The sequence below is a fragment of the Notolepis coatsorum genome (genome assembly GCF_963971535.1).
Source record: "Notolepis coatsorum genome assembly, chromosome: 8".
NCBI lineage: Eukaryota > Metazoa > Chordata > Actinopteri > Aulopiformes > Paralepididae > Notolepis > Notolepis coatsorum.
Window position 1 is genome coordinate 100,859,594 of NC_140172.1, and position 24,711 is coordinate 100,884,304.

The 24,711-nt window shown below is 44.0% G+C and overlaps 1 protein-coding gene across 1 annotated transcript in view; it reads left to right on the forward strand.

Moving 5' to 3' along the window:
• The first annotated feature begins 9,371 nt into the window (after positions 1–9,371).
• paxbp1 (PAX3 and PAX7 binding protein 1) overlaps positions 9,372–24,711 on the forward strand; it is a 33,321-nt gene continuing 17,981 nt past the window's right edge. Inside the window, exons 1-9 of the mRNA XM_084320166.1 lie at positions 9,372–9,751; positions 10,308–10,433; positions 10,682–10,912; positions 12,946–13,170; positions 13,793–13,893; positions 17,240–17,454; positions 17,859–18,048; positions 23,305–23,428; positions 24,298–24,400. Of these exons, the coding sequence (XP_084176292.1) occupies positions 9,466–9,751; positions 10,308–10,433; positions 10,682–10,912; positions 12,946–13,170; positions 13,793–13,893; positions 17,240–17,454; positions 17,859–18,048; positions 23,305–23,428; positions 24,298–24,400 (1,601 nt within the window). The 5' untranslated portion in view covers positions 9,372–9,465. The remainder of the gene's footprint in view (positions 9,752–10,307; positions 10,434–10,681; positions 10,913–12,945; positions 13,171–13,792; positions 13,894–17,239; positions 17,455–17,858; positions 18,049–23,304; positions 23,429–24,297; positions 24,401–24,711) is intronic.

The following is a 24,711-nucleotide window of genomic DNA, read 5'->3' on the forward strand; positions in this document are numbered from 1 at the left end:
TTCACCCTGTACACCTCAGACTTCCGCTTCAGCTCCGGGAACTGCCATCTCCAAATGTTTTCTGATGACTCCTCCATCGTTGGATACATCACCAACGACAACGAGGAGGAGTACAGAGCTGTGGTGGAGAGCTTCACAGAGTGGAGCAAGGAAAACCACCTACAGCTCAATATCAGCAAGACGAGCATGACCATCGGCGGAGCAAGAGGAAGCCCCCAACTCCCATCATCCAGGGGGAGGAGGTGGAAAGGGTGGAGAACTACAAATTCCTGGACGGACAACACTGAGGCCCTCTACAGGAAGGGACAGAGCAGACTGTTCTTCCTGAGAGGGCTCAGGTCTTTTAATGTCTGCAGCAAACTGCAGATGTTCTACCAGTCTGTGGTTGCGCGTGCCCTCTTCTTCGCTGTGGTATGCTGGGGGGGCAACACCAACACAGACAAAATAAACAAACTGGTCAAAAAAGCAAGCTCTGTGGTGGGAGCGGACCTGGACAGTCTGGAGGTGGAGGACGAGGAGGAAGCTGTATGCTATCCTTGAGAACCCCTGCCACCCCCTCTATGATGAGCTGACCACAATGTGGTCCACGTTTAGCCACAGACTCATCCCCCCCCCGACATACCACAAAGCGATTTGGACAGTCCTTTGTGCCGGTGGCAATCAGGCTCCACAACCAGGCAGGGCCAGGACGGGCCAACTGCCGTGGACTGGATGAGCTGGGTTGTGGACTGTAACAAATTAATTTAATTATTTAACATCATGATTGGACTTGTTTCTTTTTCTTTTCACCACTTTTTAGCTCTATTTTAGTTTTATTTTAGCTATTTTTATACCTGTGTACTTGTCCATCTTGTTTTTAACACAACATATGTATTAACTGTTTTTTTAATTGCTGTTTTTAAATTGCTGTTATGCTCTTTATGCTGTAAAGGACATCTGAATCTCCCCTCTGGGATAAATAAAGGTTTTCAATTCAATTAATTAATGCTACCAAATGAGATTTTTGACATCCTGATTTTGTTTGACGAGCTATGTGTGATGGTTAAGGTTAGGGTTAGGTTAAGGTTAGTCTTGCATAGCCAGACCTCTCTCCACACTATGTTACACTATGCTAACACTGTGCCAGTGCCGGAGAGAGGTCTGGCTGAACCTATTATCATTTCGGTATGCGGGACGGGACGCGTGTTATTTTTCTACAACGGAGTTCGGCGATTTGCGAATCTGATTGGCCAGTGTCATTTCTGGTCATGTGACATGTACGCCCAATCGTGGGACCGCAAGTTTCTACACTGGTTAGGCTTAGGCGCTCGTTCGAAGTCGGTTAAGGTTAGAGTTTGTCTTAGAGCATGGCGATGGAACGCCTGCCCTGATTCCGACGGTTAAGCTTAGGCACTCTTTCGAAGTTGGTTAAGGTTATGGTTAGGGTTAGGCGATAGAACGCCAGGTGCTTTGCAGGCTGTTCGACGCGGAAATGGGCAAAGACACAGCTCGTCACGCTATTGGGCGCACATGTCACATGACCAGAAACGTCAGTGGCCAATCGGATTCGCAAATCGCCGAACTCCGTTGTAGAAAAATAGGACGCATAGGGGACAGACTGAAATAGTCTGCCAATGGCATACTTATACCCTCAGTCTCAGTTCACAACTTTTATTTGGCAACTTATTCCTGTTTGGCATGATGGTATTCAGGAAATAAACACAAAAATAGTGCTTATTGTCACTTCCTACTGAAGTGGAATTTGAGCCAGACAAGTGTCTACCATTGTAAAATAAGTGGTAGGTGTACATAAATGTGCAGTATTGTTATGTTCTACACACCATTTTGTATTCTGTATGAAGTCTTCTGTCTTGCAAAGATGCTCAGTTATTAAATTCCATAACTTGCCCAATGGTCACATTTGTGACGGGCAAAAGTGTACAAGAGGGCGCCCCAGTGGCGAACCACATAACGCGCTGAGTCGCGGCACGGCCGACCCGGGTTTGATTCCCGAACCCGTCGTTATTTGTCGAATGTCTTCCCCCCACTCTGTCTCCCATTCCTCCTCTGTCTCTCTCTACTGGACTGCCCAGTAGCAATAAAGCGATAAACGCTAAAAAAAGTACAAGAGTTGCCTGCATCATCCGTAACTTTTTTTTGTTGATACATCCATGGTATGCTTTTATAATAGGTAGGCAATCGTTGCTACTCAATAGCTCCCGTTTTCTGAAATACAGAAATAATGTGCCTTTTGGAGGCCGTCCCTTTCTCACCACTGCACAGTTTTGAACCGTGTCAACAAATTAAGACAATATTTCTTAGTTATCCATTCACTGAGGTCCTTTTTGTAAAAATAAAAAATTAATCTTAATTTCCCCATTGGGGCCCCAGCGCACCATGCTTGATATTCACATTACACCAACAAAAAAGGGGCCCTTAAAAAACACTGATTGATTAATAATAATAATGCATTTAATTTATGAGGCACCTTTCAAGACACTCAAGGTCGCCGTACAACAATAAAAAAAACAGTTCATTAACAATCACAATACATTTAAAAAATGTAATTAAATCAGACATACGCCTGCCTAAACAGGTGGGTTTTGAATGGGATGATGGAGTCAATGTTCCTGATGTCGGGCGGGGGGGGGGGAGTTCCAAAGGCGGGGGGCAGAGCAGCTGAAGGCTCTTGACCCCATGGTGGACAGACAGGCTGGGGGGACGGTCAGGTTGATGGAGCAGGCAGACCTGAGGGACCGGGTGGGAATGTTGATGTGGAGGAGGTCGGACAGGTATGGAGGGGCGAGGTTGTGGATGGCCTTGAATGTATAGAGGAGGATCTTGTAGTCTATTCTGTGTTTAATGGGAAGCCAGTGTAGTTGGCGTAGGACGGGGGTGATGTGACTGATGACAGGGGTTCTGGTTATTATACGGGCAGCAGTGTTCTGGACTAGTTGGAGCTTATGGAGGAGTTTGTGGGGGAGACCAGTTTTAAGGGAGTTGCAATAATCCAAGCGGGAAGGGACGGAGTGGACCAGGATTGCGGCGCTGTTGGGGGTGAGTGAAGGGCGGAGGCGGTTGATGTTTTGCGAAGGTGGAAGTAGGCGGACCGGATGGTGTTATTGATGTGGGAATGGAATGATAGGGTGCTGTCGAGGACGACACCCAGACTCTTGACCTGGGGGGAAGGGGAAACCAAGGAGTTGTCTATGGTAAGGGTGAAACTGGGGTGCTTGGTGAGTGTGGACTTGGAGTTAATGAGGACTGCCTCTGTTTTATCACTGTTTAATTTGAGGAAATTTGAAGTGAACCAGGATTTTATTTCCTGTAAACAGGCACAGAGGGAAGAGGGAGGGAGGGAGGGAGGGTGGAAGTGGCTTTGGAGGAAACGGAGCTGGGTGTCGTCCGTGTAACAGTCGAAATTGATGTATTTACGGAGAATCAGACCAAGTGGGAGGAGGTAGATGATGAAGAGGATAGGGCCAAGGACAGAGCCCTGGGGAACACCGGAGGAGAGGGGGGATGGATGGGATGTGAATGATTTTAACTGAATGAACTGAGTACGACCAGAGAGATATGAGTGGAACCAGTATAGGGATATGTGGGAGATTCCAATGGAGGCTAGTCGGTTAAGGAGGGTGGAGTGAGATATGGTGTCAAATGCGGCGCTTAGATCGAGGAGGATGAGGATGGATAATAGTCCGGAGTCAGCTGCCATCAGGAGGTCATTTGTGATTTTGAGTGATGAATGAATGAAAACTTTATTTAACAGATTGCAGAATGGGTACAATACAGTACGGCTCAATACATACAATTGTTAAGGGGATGCAGACCTGAGAAAGACGTTTGTCTTGTTTCCATCAGGGTCCCCCATTTTCAATTCATATAGACATATATGACATACATGACATACAGATAGTCAGTACTGCTACATCTATACATTTATGACATACCAGATTTGCAAATACAGTACTGTTTGTGATACAGAAGGAGTCAAGAAAAGGGAGTATATACATTTGACGTAGAAACTGTACATTGGAGGAGGTTGGGTGGGGGGGGTTGGGTACATTGGGATATTGACAACCATACTGGGTAATTTACATTGGAGGTGGTTGGGGGGGGGGCGGGGGGCACACTGTATAAACAAGTAACACTGTACATTGAGGGGGGGGGGGGGGACACTGTACAAACAAACACAATTGTACATTGAACTATTGACAAAACCATACTAGGTAAATGACTGTACATTGGAGGGGGTTGGGTTAGGATATTTACAGGGGCCAGTGTTGAATTGCAGTCTCCCGTAGGAGGGCTGTTTCTGTGCTGTAACGGGGGCGAAAACCAGATTGTAACTGTTCATAGAGGTTATTGTTGGAGAGGTGGGCATGAATCTGAGAAGCCACTACCTTTTCCAGGATTTTTGAGAGAAATGGCAGGTTGGAGATGGGGCGGAGGTTATTGAAAATGTTGGGGTCTGAACCAGGTTTCTTTAAAATCGGTGTTACAGCAGTGGATTTGAGAGATGATGGGACAGAACCAGAGGTGAGGGAAGAATGGATGATTGCAGTTATAAGGGGCAGGAGAGAGGGGAGGGAAGCTATGACCAGAGAGGAGGGCAGGGGGTCAAGTTGGCAGGTGGATGGCTTGGATTTCCGGATGAGTTTTGATATATCGGCAGCATAGGGGAGATGGAAATACAGTACTGTTTGTGATACAAAAAGAGTCCAGAAAAGAGATATACATTTGATGTAAAAACTGTACATTGGAGGAGGTTGGGTAGGTGGGGTGGGGTTGGGTGGGTGGGCGTCTGTACATTGGAGGTGGCTGGGTGAGGGGTTGGGTAGGATGGGTGGGTGGGGATAACTGTACAAGCAAAACTGTACATTGGAATATTGACAACCATACTTGGTCATTTACTGTACATTGGAGGGGGTCTTCTGTCAGGGCAAGTGGGTTGCTGCATTGTTCAGGGATGGGGATAATCATACAAAAGATACTCACAATTTTCAGCGGGAACTTATGTTTGGGATGGTGACCGTACAGGCAAAGTGGCGGCTGCAATTCGAAACTGGCCCCGGTAAATGTCCAAAACCCCCACCCACCCCCTCTAATGTACAGTTTCTTCCCCCTCGAATGTATATATTTTCTTTTAGGATCCCTGTCTCTTAAACAGTACTGTATTTGTATATCTTGTATGTCATAAATGTCTGGATGTACCGGTACTGTATTTCTGTATGGCATGATTTATGTCATAAATGTCATTATCGATTAATTGAAAATGGGACTAAACAAACAAGGGACTAAACACGTTTCACAATTATGCCACATCAATGTGGAACGCCCTACCCAAAGCTGTAAAGGAATGTGAATCACTACCCACTTTCAAAAACACTCTCAAAGAACACCTACGGGAGACTGCAATTCGAAACTGGCCCCTACAAATGTCCTAACCCAGTTGTACAGTAAATGACCAAGTATGGCTTTGTCAGTATTCCAATGTACAGTGCCCCCCCCACCCCCTACTCAACCCCCCCCCCACAATGTACAGTTCGCCCCCACCTACCCAACCTTACGTCCCCCAATGTACAGTTTTATACACTATTTTTCTGGACACTTTTTGTATCACAAACAGTACTGTATTTACAAATCTGGTATGTCATAAATGTATAGATGTAGCAGTACTGTCTATCTGTATGTCGTGTGTGTTACATATGTTATGATGAATTGAAAATGGGGGACCCTGATGTAAACAAGACTAAAGTCTTTCTCTGGTCTGCATCCCCTTAACAATTGTATGTATTGACTGAGCTGTACTGTACCCATTCTGCAATCTGTTAATAAACTTATCAATCAATAAATCAATCAATCAATCAATCATCAAAACCAAATTCTCAACAATACTAAACAACATGGCCCCCCTAAGAACCACCAGGGTAAAAAATCGCGCTGAGCCGTGGATGCACACTGAAATACTGACCGCTATGAAAGCCAGAGACAAAAAATGCTCTGAATTTCATAAAAGTCAGTCAAAGCTTACCAAAAGCACGAGCAGTGAACTCCAAGCCCACGTGACTGAACTCGAACTAGAAAGAAACAGACTAAGAAATGACGTAAACTCCATGATAAAAACTGCAAAAAAAAATTTCATCAATGACAAAACTGAGAAACAAAAATAAACCACGTGAACTTTGGAAATTACTCAATAATCAACTAGGCTGCAGTAAAAAACTTAAAACCAGGTTCTCAAACATAAACATAAAGACGGACAACACGCTCATCACAGACAAACTGGATGTAGCCAATTACTTAAACACTTTCTTCACAAACATAGCCACAACACTGGTAAACAAACTACCCTCCCACTCAGGGCAGTATGGGGTAGAACACATAGTAGCATACTACAAGAACCTAGGCGTCCACAAAGACTATTTCAAACTGGAAATGGTAACTACAGATGAGGTACTCAATAAACTGAGCGCCCTCCAACCGAACAAGGCCACTGGCCATGACAACATCCCCTCCAAATTCCTCAGAGACTCAGCAGCCGCCATCACCCCAGTCATCACACACATAATAAACCTCTCCATAAAACAGGGGCACGTCCCCAAGGACTTCAAAATAGCGAGAGTAACACCCCTGCACAAAAAGGGCAGCAAATTAGACCCAGGCAACTACCGCCCTGTTTCTATCCTTACATCCATCTCGAAAGTCATGGAAAAAATAGTATACGAACAGGTCGAAAAGTACCTTACGGATAAAAATCTAATCTACGAATTCCAATCTGGCTTCAGAACATCCCACTCCACTGACGCATGCCTTCTCTATTTGAACGACCACATCAAGCAAGAGGTGGACGCGGGCAAATACTGCGGCATGGTCATGCTAGACCTACAAAAGGCCTTCGACACTGTCAATCACACCATTCTGATTGACAAGCTAAAAGCAATTGGTTTTGATAGTTTATCAGTGAGCTGGATACAATCCTACCTGGAGGGGAGAGAACAGATGGTGGAGGTAAACGGTACCCTATCCCCCCCCCCTCACAGTGAACTGTGGTGTTCCACAAGGAAGCATACTAGGACCACTACTGTTCCTAATTTATGCAAATGACATGTCGTCAGCTTGTGACTGCAACTTGTTCCTGTTTGCGGACGACTCAGCCCTGCTGGTCTCTGACAAGAACAAATTACAGGTTGAAAAAACCCTCAGCTCGGAACTAGGCAAAATCTGCATATGGCTCGCCGACAACAAACTATCATTACACATGGGCAAAACAGAGTCCATTCTCTTCGGTTCAAATAACAAACTCAGCAAAACAGACGGCTTCTCAGTTACAGTGGGTGACAATATTGTCACAAGGAAAGATGAAATTACCTACCTGGGTTCCATCCTAGAGGCTAATCTTTCCTGTGACAAAATGGCATCCAATGTAATAAAAAAAGTCAATCAACGAACTCGATTCTTGTACCGGATCTCCTCCCTGGTAAACAAGAATACCCTGAAGACTCTGGCAGGAGCACTCATTCAAGGGTACTACGACTATGCTTGCACCTCATGGTACCAAAGCACCTCAAAGGCACTAAAAACCAAATTACAAACATCTCAAAACAAACTAGTCAGACTACTGCTTGACCTGACTCCTAGAACCCACCTCACCCCTGCACACTTTGCCAACCTAGGATGGCTTAGAGTAGACGACAGAGTACAGCAACTTGCAATGGGCCTGGTCTACAAGATACACTACACGACCAAGGTACCCATGTACATGTCAAAATACTTCCCAAAGGTCAGTGAATACCACGATCACAACACCAGAGGGAGCTCCACAAATCATGTAAAACCCAGATTCGGCACAAACAAGGGACTAAACACGTTTCGCAATTATGCCACAACAATGTGGAACGCCCTACCCAAAGCTGTAAAGGAATGTAAATCACTACCCACCTTCAAAAACACTCTCAAAGAACACTTACGGGAGACTGCAATTCAAAACTGGCCCCTACAAATGTCCTAACCCAGTTGTACAATAAAGACCAAGCATGGCTTTGTCAGTATTCCAATGTACAGCCCCACCCAACCCAACACCTACCCAACCTCCTCCAATGTACAGTTTCCATGTCAAAATGTATGTCTGTCAGTATTCCAATGTACAGTGTCCCCCCCCCTACCCAACCCCCCCCCCCCCCCCCCACCTCCAATGTACAGCCCCACCCCACCTACCCAACCTCCCCCAATGCACAGTTTCTATGTCAAATGTATATACTCTTCTTCTGGATTTTTTTAGTATCACAAACAGTACTGTATTTGAAAATCTGGTATGTCATAAATGTATAGATGTAGCAGTACTGTCTATCTGTATGTCATGTGTGTCATATGATGAATTGAAAATGGGGGACTTGATTGATTGATTGATTGAAAAGTTTATTAACAGATTGCAGAATGGGTACAGTACAGTACATCTCAATACATACAATTGTTAAGGGGATGCAGACCAGAGAAAGACTTTCGTCTTGTTTCCACCAGGGTCCCCCATTTTCAATTCATCATAACATATATGACATACATGACATACAGATAGACAGTACTGCTACATCTATACATTTATGACATATCAGATTTGCAAATACAGTACTGTTTGTGATACAAAAGTGTCCAGAAAAGGAGTGTATATACATTTGGCGTAGAAACTGTACATTGGAGGAGGTTGGTGGGGTGGGGTTGGGTGGGTTGGGTGAGGGCTGTACATTGGAGGTGGGGGGGGGGGGGGGTTGGGTAGGGGACACACACACATTTTACACTGTACATTGGAATGTTGACAAAGCCTTACTTGGTCATTTACTGTACAACTAGGTTAGGACATTTGGACCCTGATGGAAACAAGACGAAAGTCTTTCTCAGGTCTGCATCCTCTTAACAATTGTATGTATTGAGCTGTACTGTACTGTACCCATTCTGCAATCTGTTAATAAACTTTTCAATCAATCAATCAATGTATATAATAATTACATGGCCACATCTCGCATAGCGGTTGCTCATCTGGTGTATTCATGTGCGCATGCGCGAGTGCGGCCCTGTAGAGAAAAAGCGATGTGCGGTCACTGACCAGTTTTGGGAATAGTCCGTCATGAATCAGAAACGCCCATGTGGCAGTTTGGAGCCAATTTAGGCTTGTTTTACGCGAAATGGGTTGAAAATATGTAAAGTTGGGAACGGCCTATCCCCGGATAAGCATAATTATACCCTGGCCCATGTCCACGGCACGCTGTGACAAAAACAAAAGTTTGATTCGGTTGCGTTTGTGAGAGTTAAAAATAAAATCACGTAGTGGTTCAAAAAGAACGGGTCGCCAAATCAGTCGACCATCATCACTCGCTATACAAACGCACGGCTGATTTTGACGCCGCGACCGAAGCGATTGTGTTTTTTTTTTATCGTGTTATAAACACCGGTAAATACACGATAGATTTTTATTATTAATACAGCATTATGTTTAAAAGAGCCAAAAGAGTTAATCTCCGTCGGAGGAATGAGTCTGATGAAGACGACCAGGAGGACGGCCAGCAGCTGTCACAGAGCGGCCCTGCGGTGGAGGAGATCCCGTTCATCGAGAGCCGCAGCCACGACACGGCGATCCACCACGACAACGGCCTGGCGAACACCTTAAGAGTGGTTAATAAGAAAGAAAAGAAGATCAGAGACGTGCTTCCAACCGCAACACAACAAGGACCCCCGAAAGCGAGTTTGCTGAGCTTCGCCGATGAAGAATGTTACGGTAACGGTTATAGCTGTGATGTTAGCACAACTGCTAGCTAGCTTAGTCTGTGGCTCCAGTTATAATGACGTTAGGTGACCTTCTCCAGATATCAGCAGTATATAATTGACAACAAAGCTGCTTTATGTTGCACTTGAACCAGATAAACAGCTGGTAACATTGTAGACAAACGAACGGTACCGTTAACTTGACCGTACCGCTCTTGTCTAGCTAACGTTAGCTATGTTGCTGGAGGCAGCCATGTTGGAAGACATATAATTACATAAACATTCCGTGCACGACCTCTATTGGGCCACCCCCGTGTCTGCTTATGATGTTGCTTTCCATCATATTTGCTTTTGTCAATTTTTGTATTTTGTCCTTGTTACAGGCAAGCATGTGTCAATATTTTGGCTCAGTTATTAGTTACAGACCAACGCAAATCACAGTTGTGCTCTTTTTGAGTCCAGCAAAAAAAAAGTGTCTTTAGTTGTTGCCAATATTGCTCAACATTGCATGTGTTTATTGCAGTGTTGTTAAACAAATGTCCTGCCTTGTTGATCTATATGTGATGCAGATGGATCAGAGGTGTTTAGAGTGAAGAAATCCAATCACAGCAAGAAGATTGTCAAACAGCTGAAGAAGGAGTACAAGGAGGACTTGGAGAGGACGGGCTGCTATGTCAGACTGGAACCCAACTCAGGTGGGATGACTTCCTCCTCACACTGGTTGGCATGATATTGACCATATTCACGTGGCGTCCATTTTGCTCTTGTCAAGCTCAGGTTGGGTTCATAATTTCACTGAGCTGTATTCAATACTTCCTGGAAAAACTTGATAGCCTTCAAACCAAATTAAATTAGCACAAGACTGTTTATAATTGTGAGATTATAGTCCTAACTTCAGTTTTTTACTTTTTGTAACCTGTCGTCCTCTTATGTATATGTTCAGATGTTCTGTCCCACACCGCCACGGTCATCAAGCAGGAGGCGAGCAGCAGAGCGGGCAGCGAGCAGGGTGAGGAGGAGATGGAGGTGGACAGTGCCGAGGAGCACCAGCAGCAGCAGCAGGAGGAGGAAAAGAAGAGCCATAGTGCCCCGGCCCAGAGTCAGGCCTCCAAGAGCATCAGCAGCATCGCCGGAACCTTCAACACTCCGTCCTCCCTGACCAACCTCCGACCTGGTATCATAAACAATCTGTTCTGTATTATTCACATGTATCTCACAATGTTTCATACCAACCGATATGGTGCAAAGTAGAGCCTGATCGAATCTGTCAGCCCATTTAATCTGGGCCTATCGCAGGCATATCGGTGTCGAATGATATGTTTGCAGATAGTTGCCGATATTAAAACTAAGAACATAATGCAAAGAACAATTATTGGGGTAATTTAGAAATGGTGTCATCAGTTTGTCCAGCAGAGCATGCTCCGACTCCATTGTTTACATGGAGTCACATTATTCCGACCCCCTACTTGACATCAAAGTTTAGTGTTAGTGCGGCCCGCGCGCAACTTTTTGCCGAGTCGTTGCGCGAGTTGGAAGTTTTATTTATTTAATCACTTGTAGGCTACCATAGCGCAGGCTCATGACAGCAACGTTACGTTAGTGACTTGGTTGAAACGTGATTCCGGAGTGATACCAAGTAAAGTGGAAGGAAAATATATCCTGTCACCCAGTGCGTATGGCAGGCATCCTCAAAATTCTCCGCTATCTCCTCTGCAAGCAGTGCTCTGCCTGTCCGGCTGCACTGCTCCACTGTCTGTCTGTCTACTCCGGTCCAATCACATTCAGCGTCCCGTCATAGTCCCCCCCCCCCCCCCCCCACAGTCTGCGAATCAGAGGCAGAGTAGGGCTGGTCTTCACGTAATGCGTGTCGTCTGAATGGACTGAAAAATATGCGTGCATCCTCCCAGCACCAAACCAATGTGCCTAATATGCCAAGAAACGGTAGCTCTTGCGAAGAGTGGCAATTTGAAACGCCATTACGAAACAAAACAGTTATTTTGATGCAACCTTTCCTCAAAATTCAGTGCTAAGAACCACAAAAATAAATGGAATGAAATCATCATATCAAGCTGCAAGCAGAATTATTGTTAAATCTATGTCGCAACGAGAAAAAGCAACCAAGTCCTCACTCAGTGGCATGGGTTTTGGCTAAACACAAGAAGCCATTCTCTGATGCATACATAATAAAATAATGTATGACTGAAGTGATGGAGACCATGTTTGAAGGCAAACAAAAACAAATCCCCCTCAGATAGCACAGCAACCAGAATACGGTAACAGAAATACTGGCTGGTGATTTGATTAAACAGCTTTGTGATGGAATTAAAAAATGCACAGTGCATTTCCATAACTGTGGATGAGTCCTCTGACACCACTGAGAAGCCTATGTTCTGAAGAACTGTTCATGTTCTGAAATGTTATTGCTAAAGATTGAGAAGATTGGATCAGTTGTACTTTTTTTTTGAATACTTGAAACCCTTTTTTTGTGGAATATTTGATGCGGCCCAGCCTCACCCAGACTCTACCTCCAGCGGCCCCCAGGTAAATTGAGTTTGAGACCCCTGATCTAAACCATCCAGCTTGGACTGTTCTTTAAAGTGCATGGTTGAATATCTCAAATCTCATTTACACTGGATACTGTCGCTCCAGTGAAGGTAAAAAAACAAGTCAACTGACAAATCTCCCTATGGTTACAATAGCAGTGTTGGTCAGACTAAGATAATCTGTAGAGCTGTTGGAACGAAAATGGAGGAAAACTAAGCTCACAGTTCACTGCGATATCTTTAAGGAAACCATGACCACCTATAACAAAGCAATACGGGTGGCAAGAAAGGACTGCTTTTCTAAGTTTACCACAGAGAATGCCAGAAACTGCCCCCACCGCTCTGCAGTCCTGTGCATCAAAATATGAACTTGCATTTTATATATGTGTCATGGAAAATTCATGGAATTTGATTTTGGCAAGTCCATAGTATAACTATTTATATGGATGTTGGACTTCTTATAAGTATCTTGTGTTTTATTATAAATTCATCTTGACTGACCGTTGATAGAAAAGGATCTTATTTGAGACTTCAGTTCCAGATATAAAATTCATGTTATTTAAATGTAAATCCACTCATGCAATCTCAAAAATGAATAATTGTGTCAAAAGATGTATTTTCCAGTGGGAGAAGTTAACTCCTTGCCTCCCGTGTCTGGCTGCAGGAGAGATCCCGGACGCGGCCTTCATCCATGCCGCCAGGAAGCGCCGGCAGATGGCCAGGGAGCTGGGAGGCGACCCGCCCCTGGTGGAAACGGAGACCCCCAAGAAACGAATGGTCCGAGAGGAGGATCAGGATGGCAGCGATGACGAAGATGAGGATGAGAAGAGGATCCGCTTCAGTGGAGTCAAGAACCAGAGCCAGCGGCAGAAGATTGCTGAGGAGATCGGTAAGACGCACCAATTACCGGGGATCCTACTGAAGACTCATTTTTTTTTCTTTTTTCTTTTTTAAGAATGAATGAATGAATGTAGTAGGTTTACCAGGCGCTGAGTCAAAAGAAGTTCATCCAAGTATCCAAACCACTGCCCTTCTTGATCCTCCAATCACAACCGTTGCTTTCCTCAGAAGTGTGTCCGGAGCTTGAGATCAATCCAAAAGGACTTGCAACTCTGTAGTAGCTTCTAGGGCTGTTGCTTTTTGTTTGAAGTTTGTACAATCGTTTCTTTCTCTGCACGTCTGCATCTCCTCTTCTTTCTGCCTAGTGGCCTGACTGATCGCTGAGCACAGCAGAGGCGGGAGATCATCTAAACTAGACAAATCATATGGACACAACTTGTTAGAGGTTATCCACCATGGTCAATAAAAGGATGTCTGTCATTATATCAATTGTTCTTTCATCTGAAATGAGTGCCTACTGCTTTCGTAATTGTGATGTTCCTGTCGGTAGCTCTCTCTCTCTCTGTCCCTCAGAGTATATGCAAGTACTACTATCCAAACCGATTACATGATTGTTTCTGTATTTCAGTCATTAAAATAACCCTTCCCCCCTCCTCCTTTGATGTGTCCAGGTATCGAGGGCAGTGATGACGAGGCTTTGGATACAGGTCAGGACGAGGAGGTGCGCCGGTGGGAGCAGGAGCAGATCAGAAAGGGAATCAGCATCCCTCAGGTGAGCCATAGCAACAACGATGACAACGCTGTCTGAACTGTCCTACGATAGAGCAGACTTTCATGTAGGGCTGGGCAGGATATCCATATTGATTGTTTATGGTTTGCTGGTCTGATTACGTTGTTTTTTTAGTTTTCTAAATTAATGATGGATGGTGATTTTTAAGTCTCAGTATTTAAGTTCTCTGTATTGTGAAGGAAGGTTCTGCACACATAGGTTCATACAAGTTTCTTTAATGAAACAAAAGCCTAGCTTTTGGTCATAAGACCTTCACCAGGGCAAACGGTCTATACAATGAACTATGTCCAGTTTGTCCACATATAGTACGCGATGCAGTCAGCTGTTTGGATTACACCTGTTTGTATCATTCTTGCTCACAGGGGAAGTGTAGTTCAACAACATATTTAGTGTGTAGTCCTTTCTATACTTCAGATGCATACAAAAGAGTACATTGACTGGTCGATAGGACACAAGGGGATGTATGATCCACATCAAAACATTTGCATATTGCTTTTGTTTTGTCCAAGAATAGGATAAGATAAATGTTACTTTGACATATAGCAAAAATAAAAAGTCCAGCCATGTTATTACAATAAATTATTACAATCAGTGCTCTGAATAAAGCTCTATATAAATTAAGTTCACACTAGGGATGTCTAGTCAACGTGTCGGAGGCATAAATCTACATCAGTCATTGTTTTTTTGTGTGTTTTTTTCGATTCTGATGTAGACTTATTGACTTAAAAAACGCACTATATGTTATATAGCTTAATCCGCCATAAAATGTATCTCAAAGTAAGGTTACTTTCCCAAATTAGGCCTATTTATTTCCCCCATTTTTTATATGAATTATTTTTTTACATTTTTCCAAAAGTATTACCGCCATTCCAATAGACCATGTCTGCACTGTCCTTTCACCACAATTGCGCGGAGATGGATGTTCACGCTGTTGTGTTCTGTTTAACAGTTCTATATTCATCCATTGTCTCTTGACTGTCTACATCTGTTGTTAATTCCTTTTCAATGGGGAGTATCCGGTTGTTGGACAGCGTTAATGTTGTGTTAACCATCATCAGATTTATGTCAGTTTTTTTGTTTGCTCTACTTTTTCTCCCATTTTCTATTTTTCTCCCGTCCCCAATTTCGTATTGTCCAATTCTCCCCTCCCCTGTCTCGAATGCTGTTGGCCATGCCTCCCACAAGCCGGCTGCAATGTGGACGAAGCCTTGCATCACATGTCCCCTCCTGTACTCGAGGAGGCAGCCGTCGCATCTTTTCACCTGTACAGCGCGATCTCTCAGCGGCGAGGGTCTGCGTGGGAGACACACGCCGCCCCCGTCGCTTCCTGATTCTACTGTGCAGGCGCACCAACCGACCTGTAGGAGTCGCTGTCCACAACGTCCGATCCCCACCCATCAGCTTTCCCACCCCTAACACTGCCAATTGTGTTAGTATGATTGACCAGCCAAGCTGATGGCAATGTGGAGAGCTGGGCTCGAACCCACCGTCTCCTGCATTGGTGGTGAGCGCCTTGCCCACTACACCACCTAGCCGCCCAGATTTATGTCCGTTTTGATGGACAGAAAGGTTTGGAGAGGGTGAACAGACGGGATACGTTACTGTCCGCAAAGCTGTTGTTTCTGCAAAGACAGGATTACATTGGGTTCCAATAAAAAAAATAAACCAACGGAACTTCTGTCAAATTGATATCCATTCATAGTTGCATACCGTTTGCAGCCTAGTTGCATTATGTACTCCTTATGCAGCACAATCATAATCTTCAACCTTCAAGGTACTAGCTCTTCCATTCCTTATAACAGGGGAGCACCTAGCGGTAAACAGGCAGAACTACGGAAGCCCTAAGAGGCCATACATTCATACATTTAATTTACTCTGTTTTCCCGTGATAACGAGTTAATTTAATTAGTTTTCTCGTGATAACGACAAACGGAGATCCTAACAGAAAATATACATACGATGGGGAGGAAACTGTACATTTGGAGGGGGTGGGAGGGGTTTGGACATACGGGGGCCAGTTTAGAGTTGCAGCCTCCCGTAGCCGGGTGGCCTATTGTTTAATAACAGCGCAGCAGTGCTGCTTTTGCTTCCGCGTTTTCCCTGATTGGCTGCGCCATGCCCCGCGGCAGGCGCGGCAACCGCGGAGCGGCAGAGCGCGAGCGGAATTATGTCATGTCCGCCATGATTTTCATTCGGCGCTTCAGCTCACCTGGCAGAGCAGCGGTCCTGCGGTCCGTTGTTGACGAGTTCGAATCCCATCAAAAAAAATTTTTTTTAACGTGATTTTTTTTTTAACGTGTATTCTTTCGCCGGTTAAGGTTAGGCATGGTTAAGGTTAAGGTTAGGCATTGTTTCGGAGTTGGTTAAGGTTAGAACGGTTAAGTTTAGGCGCTGTTAAGGAGCTGGTTAAGGTTAGAGTTTGTCTTAGAGAATGGCAATATTCTTTCTATGGTTAAGGTTAGGCATGGTTAAGGTTAAGGTTAAGGTTAGGCATTGTTTCGGAGTTGGTTAAGGTTAGAACGGTTAAGTTTAGGCGCTGTTAAGGAGCTGGTTAAGGTTAGAGTTTGTCTTAGAGACAGCCTATTTCCGCACTGCCGCTCTCCCGCGTTGCCGCGGTCACATGGTCAAATTGTCACATTCTTGCACTGCTGCGCTGTTAAAAAACAACACGCAGCCGGGTGCTCTTTGAGACCTCACTTTAATTGCGCCGCCGGTAAAGCTGAAGCCTTTGCTAACTGTTTCAGGCCTTGATTGACGCGGTGATCAATATCCTCCTGCTCCTTTAGCCCCTTTCGTGACAGTACCTGCTCCTCTGACATTGCGACACTGAATGATGTTTTCTGCTGCAGTGATCTAATACTAGACTATCGTTTCATTATCTCGAGAAAATTATCCCGTTATCACGAGAAAATAAAATTAACTCGTTATCACGGGAAAACCGAGTAAATAAAATGTATCAATGTACGGCCTCTTAGGGCTTCCGTACAGAACAGCAAACGCAGTGCTCCATAAAAACTTTCTAAACTTCCCTCGTTATTTCAGTGGTTTACAAAATTAAAACTATACTCATTTGGAAAACGGTACACTTCGTTTTTTATTTAATTTTGAATAGGCTATTTTGTCAAACAGTGTTTTTAGAACGTTTTGAATATAAAAAAAGAAATTCCTATTTACTGTCGGCACGGAGAACACATCGTTTAGTTGACTAGTTCACACCCACGCGTCAGAGTGGTCATTTTATTTTTTCAAGTACATGATTTGTTCGAATACTCCACTACTACCGTAAATTACTCAAAGTATTGGTTCATGTTATTTTGGTTGTATCCAGGTCACCCAGCCGGAGAACACCACCGTCTACTACCAGAACAGCTACGAGACCCAGCCCTACGGCTCGTATAACATGCCTTACACCTACAGCACCGCCGCTCCGCAGAACAAGCCACAACAAGTCTGTCCAGACGGCGGCTCTGTCCCCTACACTGCCCCCTGTGGCGACCTGACCCCGGTTTCCACAGATCTGGTAAAGAAACGCCTGCGGGAAAGGTAGGTAGAGTGACGGTCTGCACCAACCCTCCACTGTCAGTCCTCAGCTCTGCTCCACCTCTGCTGTGTGTGTTCGCTGTGTGACCCCTCCCCGGAGACAACACCCCAGCTACCCGTAGCTCCACACTTGACAGGACTTGATAGAAAACCATTTCCTGCCTAGCAACCTTCCTAATGGATTACCGCGACGACCGCAACAAGCGCACGAATGCCAGCGTTCGACTCGTGCACCGTGTAGTTTCTATTTCCTAACATCCTGTCTGTATCGTTTTACTATTTTAGAGCATGATAATACAGAGGAGGCAAAACGAACCAACCGACGCTACACAACACGCACATAACCGGTTATCACCCCCCAACCCACTCACTGCCAGTGTCTTGCCCTGTGTGCTGTGTGTCTGTAGGCTCAACCAAATGCTCGCAGGCCGTGAAGCGAACTCAAAGCGCAATGAGCAGATCCAGGAAGAGCTAGCCTCCTCAGAGAGCACCATACAGCGGCTGGAGGGCTCGTCCAATGACAATGCAGATCAATATAAATTCTTGCAAGAGACGCGAGGGTATGTTGGAGACTTGCTTGAGTGTTTGGGCGAAAAGGTAAGGGAGATATTATCTGCTGTTTTGACTATTTTTTTTTATTTTAAATTTTTTTTCAGACTACAAATGAAAGATTTTAAGCTAGCTTTTGATGATTTGTTTGTGCACATATAAAACCTTTCATATACGTGTTATGTTAGAAAAAAGCAAGAGCTGCCTGAGGGCACATTATTAACAAATGGAATAAGTGTAATTGTGTAACTGTGTAGGCTATACGACCAAAAAGCCTACGTGTCAGAATATTTATTCTATTTTTAGAATTATGACTCACAAAAGCACTTATATTCACAATTATGACCACCATCAACCATGAATTTGCTTGTTTATAAGAGCATCTTGATTCTTGTTATTAGTAGATACGTTTGTTTTAGTGTTGTTCCTTTAACTGCTGCCTAGGTACTTTACATGGAGCAGAGAGGAGCTGCCCGCCAGTTGCCATGAAGGGATATTTCACTTTAGTAGTCAAAAATAGCAGTTTTACCTCTTATCTAAAGTCATCTACAAGTAAGCTAGTGACCACTGCTGTCCCTGTCGTCCACTGTCGGCACCACCATTCCTCCCAGGCTCCTCGTTCACTTCCATTAATTTTGAGGACCAAGTCTAAATATAACTATATTTAGACAAACTGTATATAATACATTTTCCTGTGTCAAGGCGGGTACTTGTTTTTTGGAGCTAGTGTTGCCATTTTCAAATGATCAGTAAAGGAACTATTTCTCACTGGAGGTGTAGTTTGACCAACTGTCAAAACTTCTCACAGAATGTTTAGAATCTTTCTTTCAGCAAGACTGAGAGGGATAATCAATGAGTTTTCTTTCTTTTAAATGGTTTTAAGGTACAATGTGGAAAAAACGTTTAACGCAGACCTACAAGTTGATAAGTCGGCTGTGCTCTTTTAATGTTGCGATTTTATTTTATTAAGGATCCCCATTAGCTGGTGCCATAGCAACCAGCTAGACTTCCTGGGGTCCACCGTCCACACACACAAAAAAACATACAAAAACAATTATTATTGCAAAAACAAAATTATTAAAAGTCAGTACACACAATGCATAATGAAACTAACAATTAAGATAGCTAAAATTACATTAGTGTAAAACAAAAATACTTTACAGTGTTAAAAACAATTAAAGATTATTTATTTTAAAGTGAATCTACTGTAAATGCAGCAGAGGTTTTGAGGCAGGTTATTCCAAAGAGTTAATGCTCTAAAAAATAAAAGATCTCCTTAAAGCGTTGGTTTTAGGACCTGGCAATTCAAGCTGCCCACTACTGGAACCTCTAGTGTAATGCTCATGCACAGTATTGCTAAAAACAATCTTATGTATAAAAACAGGAGTTTTACTGCTTATGACCAACTTGAACAGCACAAGTATATTAAAAGACGATCTATTTTCAACGTTAAGCCAAGAGAGGCGGGCATGCATATGGCTCACATTAGACCTTAGTGAGCAGCCCAGTACCAACCGTGCTGCCCTGTTCTGCCCCACCTGGAGCTTCCTGAGGTCACCACTGGCAGCAGATGACCACATCGCAGAGCAATAGTCAGATGACATAAAAGGGGACGGGCAACAAAAGAAGCACATTTCCTGGAAATACCAATTGCTCTTCCCATTTCTAAAACAATATAATTAATATGCTGAGACAAACAGTGCAATCCAGCATCACTCCAATGAGTTTAGTACTTTCAACTTGTTGAACTGCCGAATTACACAAGTTTAAATGAAGCTTTGGATTTGTAGATAACCTGTGCCTTGTTCCCAGCACAATACATTTAGTCTTGGAGATATTAAGGACAAGTCTATTACATACTACCCAGTCATGCACAACTTTTAAGTTCTCTGCTCAAAACTTCATTAAGTACATTGCATGATGGTGCAGCGTAAAACAATGTTGAATCATCTGCATAAAGAACTGTTGTAGCACATTTCGTAGCTCAAGATAGGTCATTAGTAAATACAGAGAAGAGCAAAGGTCCTAGGCAACTTCCTTGCGGAACGCCACACTCTAGACCTCTGCTACTGGACAGGCTGCCATTTAGATACACCTTCTGTGATCTAGAGGACAAATAACTTAGTATCCACTTTAAAGCAGAATTTTTTAAACCATAACATTTAAGTTTCTCAACCAGTAGAGAATGGTTACATTCTATGGTTACAGGTCGGGTAGCGGAAGCATTTAGAACAGCAATTTAAACCTGAGCCGAACTATGGTTTTAACGCACACCTGCCGGCTAATCAGAACCCAGTAGTGTTGTCACGATACTGGAATTTCGACTTCGATACGATACCTTGAAAAGTATCGATACTTCGATACCATTTCGATACAAAAAAAAAAATATATATATATATATATATATATATATATATATATTATTATTATTATTTTTTTTAAACAAATTTAGCTTTTGTTGCTGGTTGATTCTCCTCAGCTTCTCTCTGGTACTATAAGAGAAGATACATATAACACTTTTAAAACCCTTTGTTTATCTTTAGATCAGAGAGAGAGAAAGAGAGAGTGGCTGCTGGAGATTTGAGGTCTACTGAGCGCACCTTTCTAGTTATGACCCGAAAACAAGGGTACTTGAGAGAGAGAGAGAGGGAGATTTCTCCGGAGCTATGCTCGGAGCATTTATTAACGTTACATTTTCAACAACATTGCTAATTGGACACTTCATGGAGGCGGGGTAACGTTGTGTCGAGTTCATGCGTGTACTAGTGTAGGATGGGCTCCGCTCGACCTAACGTTGGAAACGGGGTAGTTGTGTCGAGTTCATGCGTGTACTGGTGTAGTGTGGGTGGGCTCGGCTTGACGTTACTCCCTTTCCATGAAGTAATTATAAATGTGGCCAGCTAGCTAGCATAAGCTAACGGAGGAACGACAGCTAACGTTAGCTAATAATAGCTTTGTTTACTAACTGAACACTCCCGGCTGTGAGGGGGAGGAGGCTGCAGCAGCAGCTTGTGTCTGTTGCCGGTCTCTGAGGAGGAGGCGGAAGGGCAAGCGTGCTCTGGCAGCGCGTCTGTCTGTCAACAACTTGCGGGAGCAAGCCAGCTGGTATCTGTACTGCAGAAAGTATCGGTATTTCGGGAAATGAGTATCGAAACCTTTTTAAATATTCAGTATCGATACTTCGATATTTTTGACAACACTAGAACCCAGAGGTCCAGACCATGGTATAATCATGGATAACCACTCCACAAATATTCCATGCAAGGCAAAGGCACACGGCACACTAAAATGTATCACACATTTACCAGTTCTGCTATTTTTCAATGGTAATAAATCTGTATAAGACACATAAAATGCCAATCCGAACCTTGTACCTTGACTCAAAATAGTCTTTTATTGAAATCGGTTGTTTGTTTTTACTTAACTCTTTGGACGCCACGGACTTGAGCATAGTTTGTTCCTACCACGCCACACTCTAAAAGATAGGAATAAGTGGTGGTGTTTGCAGGGCTATATATTCTATATTATACTATGGATACAATACTATGGCCCATTTGACATAAACGATCTCATCCCACGTCACCACAGCGGCACTCGCCTCCCTCGTAGCTAAGATGAATATGCTGGCCTCTGTGAATATGAATATGTTAGCCTCCATCCAGCAAAGACTTGACACTCTGTGTCCCCTGGTGCGCAGCTCACTGACTCAGTACCGCCGGAGCCAGTTCCCTCCCGGAGGCCTAGAGCATCTTAGTTCCTATCACGCCATCAACTATCCTATCACGACATCAACTATCTATCGTTCAATATGTGAAAAAGAATAAATGTTTCCATCAATACGTTCCCGTGTTATACCGTGGTGAATATAAGTATAGTTTTAGAGTGATCCTGTCTAATCCCAGAAAACAACGATATGCAGCAAAACGTGAATTTCACTAAAAGCGTTGCCGTTTCTCGCCTGGACACGCTACTATTTCCAAATAATAGGTATTATGTTTCATCATGAAAGGAGGGGGGGGGGGGTCGTTTTTTTATGCTTTGATCGTCACCAACGGCATACGTTGCGGAGTAATGTTACACACACATTGCGATCGAGGTGAAATCATGGTTGGATCAAAGCAGCCCTTACCTTCACTAGGAGGTACCCCAAAAAGAATATTCCAATTGTCTGATTGCGAGTCTAAGTATTGGTGTCCATCGCACCGCCAACATAATCCACCACAACAGATGCATCCGGGGCATTTGATGCTGCTCAATGGGATCGGGATACCTGCCCGCCTCGCCTGACACAGAACAGTGCGCCTGGAGATATTTGATCGTTGCACAGGCCAAGATATAATGTTTCAAAGGGTGCTCGATACTGCCTCCTGGGAGGATGCGGCCGGTATTGCACTTTGGTGATCTCAAGATGATTCCCCATGTTAACCATGAGTCCGTGTGCCTGTAATTAATAGAAATATAGAATAAAAGAAATGACGATGAAAACCCGACTATACTCAGGTTTTTGGGGGTCCTGACGCTCAACGCATAGCGAGATAACCCGACTTTCCTCGGGTCTGGCGCTGATTGAGTTAAGAAGTACCATATTTAGACTAGCTCTCCAAAATAAATAGAAGTGAGTGAGGAGCCTGACACCTGGGAGGAATGGTGGTGTTGACAGCAGATGACGGGGACACCAGTGGTCACTAGCTTACTTGCATACAGATGCACTTACATAAACAAACTTAAGACTGCTGAACTTGACATGTGAAATATACCTTTTAACTTAACTAATGTCAATTTTAACCCTCTCAGCTCATCCTGAGTGGAACCACGCGTTTTAGTCAAGTGGAGTCTCTTTGGTGTACCGGTCATGGAGCATCATGATGGAAAACCCCTTTTTATCCAACATTTTATAAGCAACATTTTACATGTATGGTTCTTGTAAAACACAGGGTTCAAACACGGGTATGGAACGTGATTGTTGCAGGTCTTTTACTGTGTATTTTGAGGAGAAAAAGTTTACACTGACTGCAGCAAATTGTGGAAAACACTACGTCACTATTAACCAATTTTAGCTGATGGGCAAAGGTGCAAAACAATTGGTGATACATATCCAAAGATTTAGGTCTGGGAAAAGGAACCCTGCAGATTACCATTAACAAAAGAGAACAAACCAATAAATTGGATCTCAGTATCCGGATTATTCCTTCCGTTTTCCATTCATGATGCAACTCTAGACTCTCCACCAATCGGATGTCCCTGTGGCTCGGTGTCCCGCACTTGTTTTTGGTCAGAGGTCACAGAAGGCATCATATCTTTCAGGTGCCTGCCATCCTGGAGCTGGAGGCCGCCATGCACCAATTACTGAGGCAGCGGGCCTCGCGACTCGTCCAGAGAAGACAGGATGATATTAAAGATGAATCGGCGGAGTTTGCAAGCCTTTCAAGTCAGTCCATCTTGAAGGTTTTTATAATTTATTTGAACGGCCTCGTTGGTTCTCTGTGTGGGAGGGAGGGAGGGAGGGAGGGAGAGAGAGAGAGAGAGAGAGATGGGGAGAGAGAGATGGAGAGAGTCCCATTTCCTCCAGATTTTAACCCCATGTCATCTTAGATCTTGTTTCCCCACTGTCCCTCTCATGCTCCCTCTCATGTTCCCTCATGTGTGGTGTAAGCTTGGTCGCGCTGTGATCCTGAGCACATGGGTACGAATGCCTATATGCGAGATTGGCTGCGGTGTGGTTCTGAGCACGTGCATATGTATGCATATACATGCGATATGTGTAGTGGGAGGAGCTGTTTGAGCTGTCGTCGTCCCCCCCCCCCGTCCCCCCCGTGCCTCACTGAGTCACTCACTCGCTGCTGTGTGGCAGTAGCTCAGATCACTGGTGGTGGTGGTGATCAGCCACTAAGTAAAGATGATAAAATAAAAAAGATTTGCTAGTGGTTTGACATCACTGTCAATTCACTATAACGTGTGATTGTAGCAAGCTGAAGTCAGGTAAGTGGTTTTAAAAACAAATAATGCCTGTACAGTATGACTCAACTTATTGATGTGGGGGGGTACTTAATATGAATAGATCACCATGTTAAGGTCTTGTTTTACGTTATGTCTGTACTACTTTCACCACATGGGTTCTGAGAATGATTTCAGTAGCGCATCTGTAGTGAAAAATATGTTGATGGTTAATACTTTTGTTGAGCGAAATGTAACTACTTGTGAATTGTGCTAGTAGTTGTGTACCCAGGGTAGGAATGTGATTGTAGGATCCCCCTGCCCTTTCTGAAGGATTCCAACATGCCTCCTGTTTCTTCCCAGATAAGGCTGTCATGGCTCCTAACCTAGAGTCGCTGGGTCGTGACCGCACAGCCTACCAGGAGCACGCTCGCCAGAGGAGGATTGCGGAAAGGGAAGCGCGACGGTATGAAGCTCACTTAATCAATGAGTTTTGTTACGTGCACATTAATCTGGACTGTAGGTAATTTCTTGGTTAAAGGAACACTCCACCCCCAAAATAAATCTGAACTACTCTCATAGTCTCACACATATCCCAAAAACTATTAATTGTTTTGCAGAAAGTTTGGTTTTGAGAGTTATTGAGTTAGAGTTAAGATGCGTGATGTCATTGTGATGAGTTGTGTTTACATGTGCTTGAGAGAGGTCCATTTGGGTAAGTAAGTTCAAACCTGTATGTGAATATTCCTTACATTTACTTGATCAAAACCATTCTGA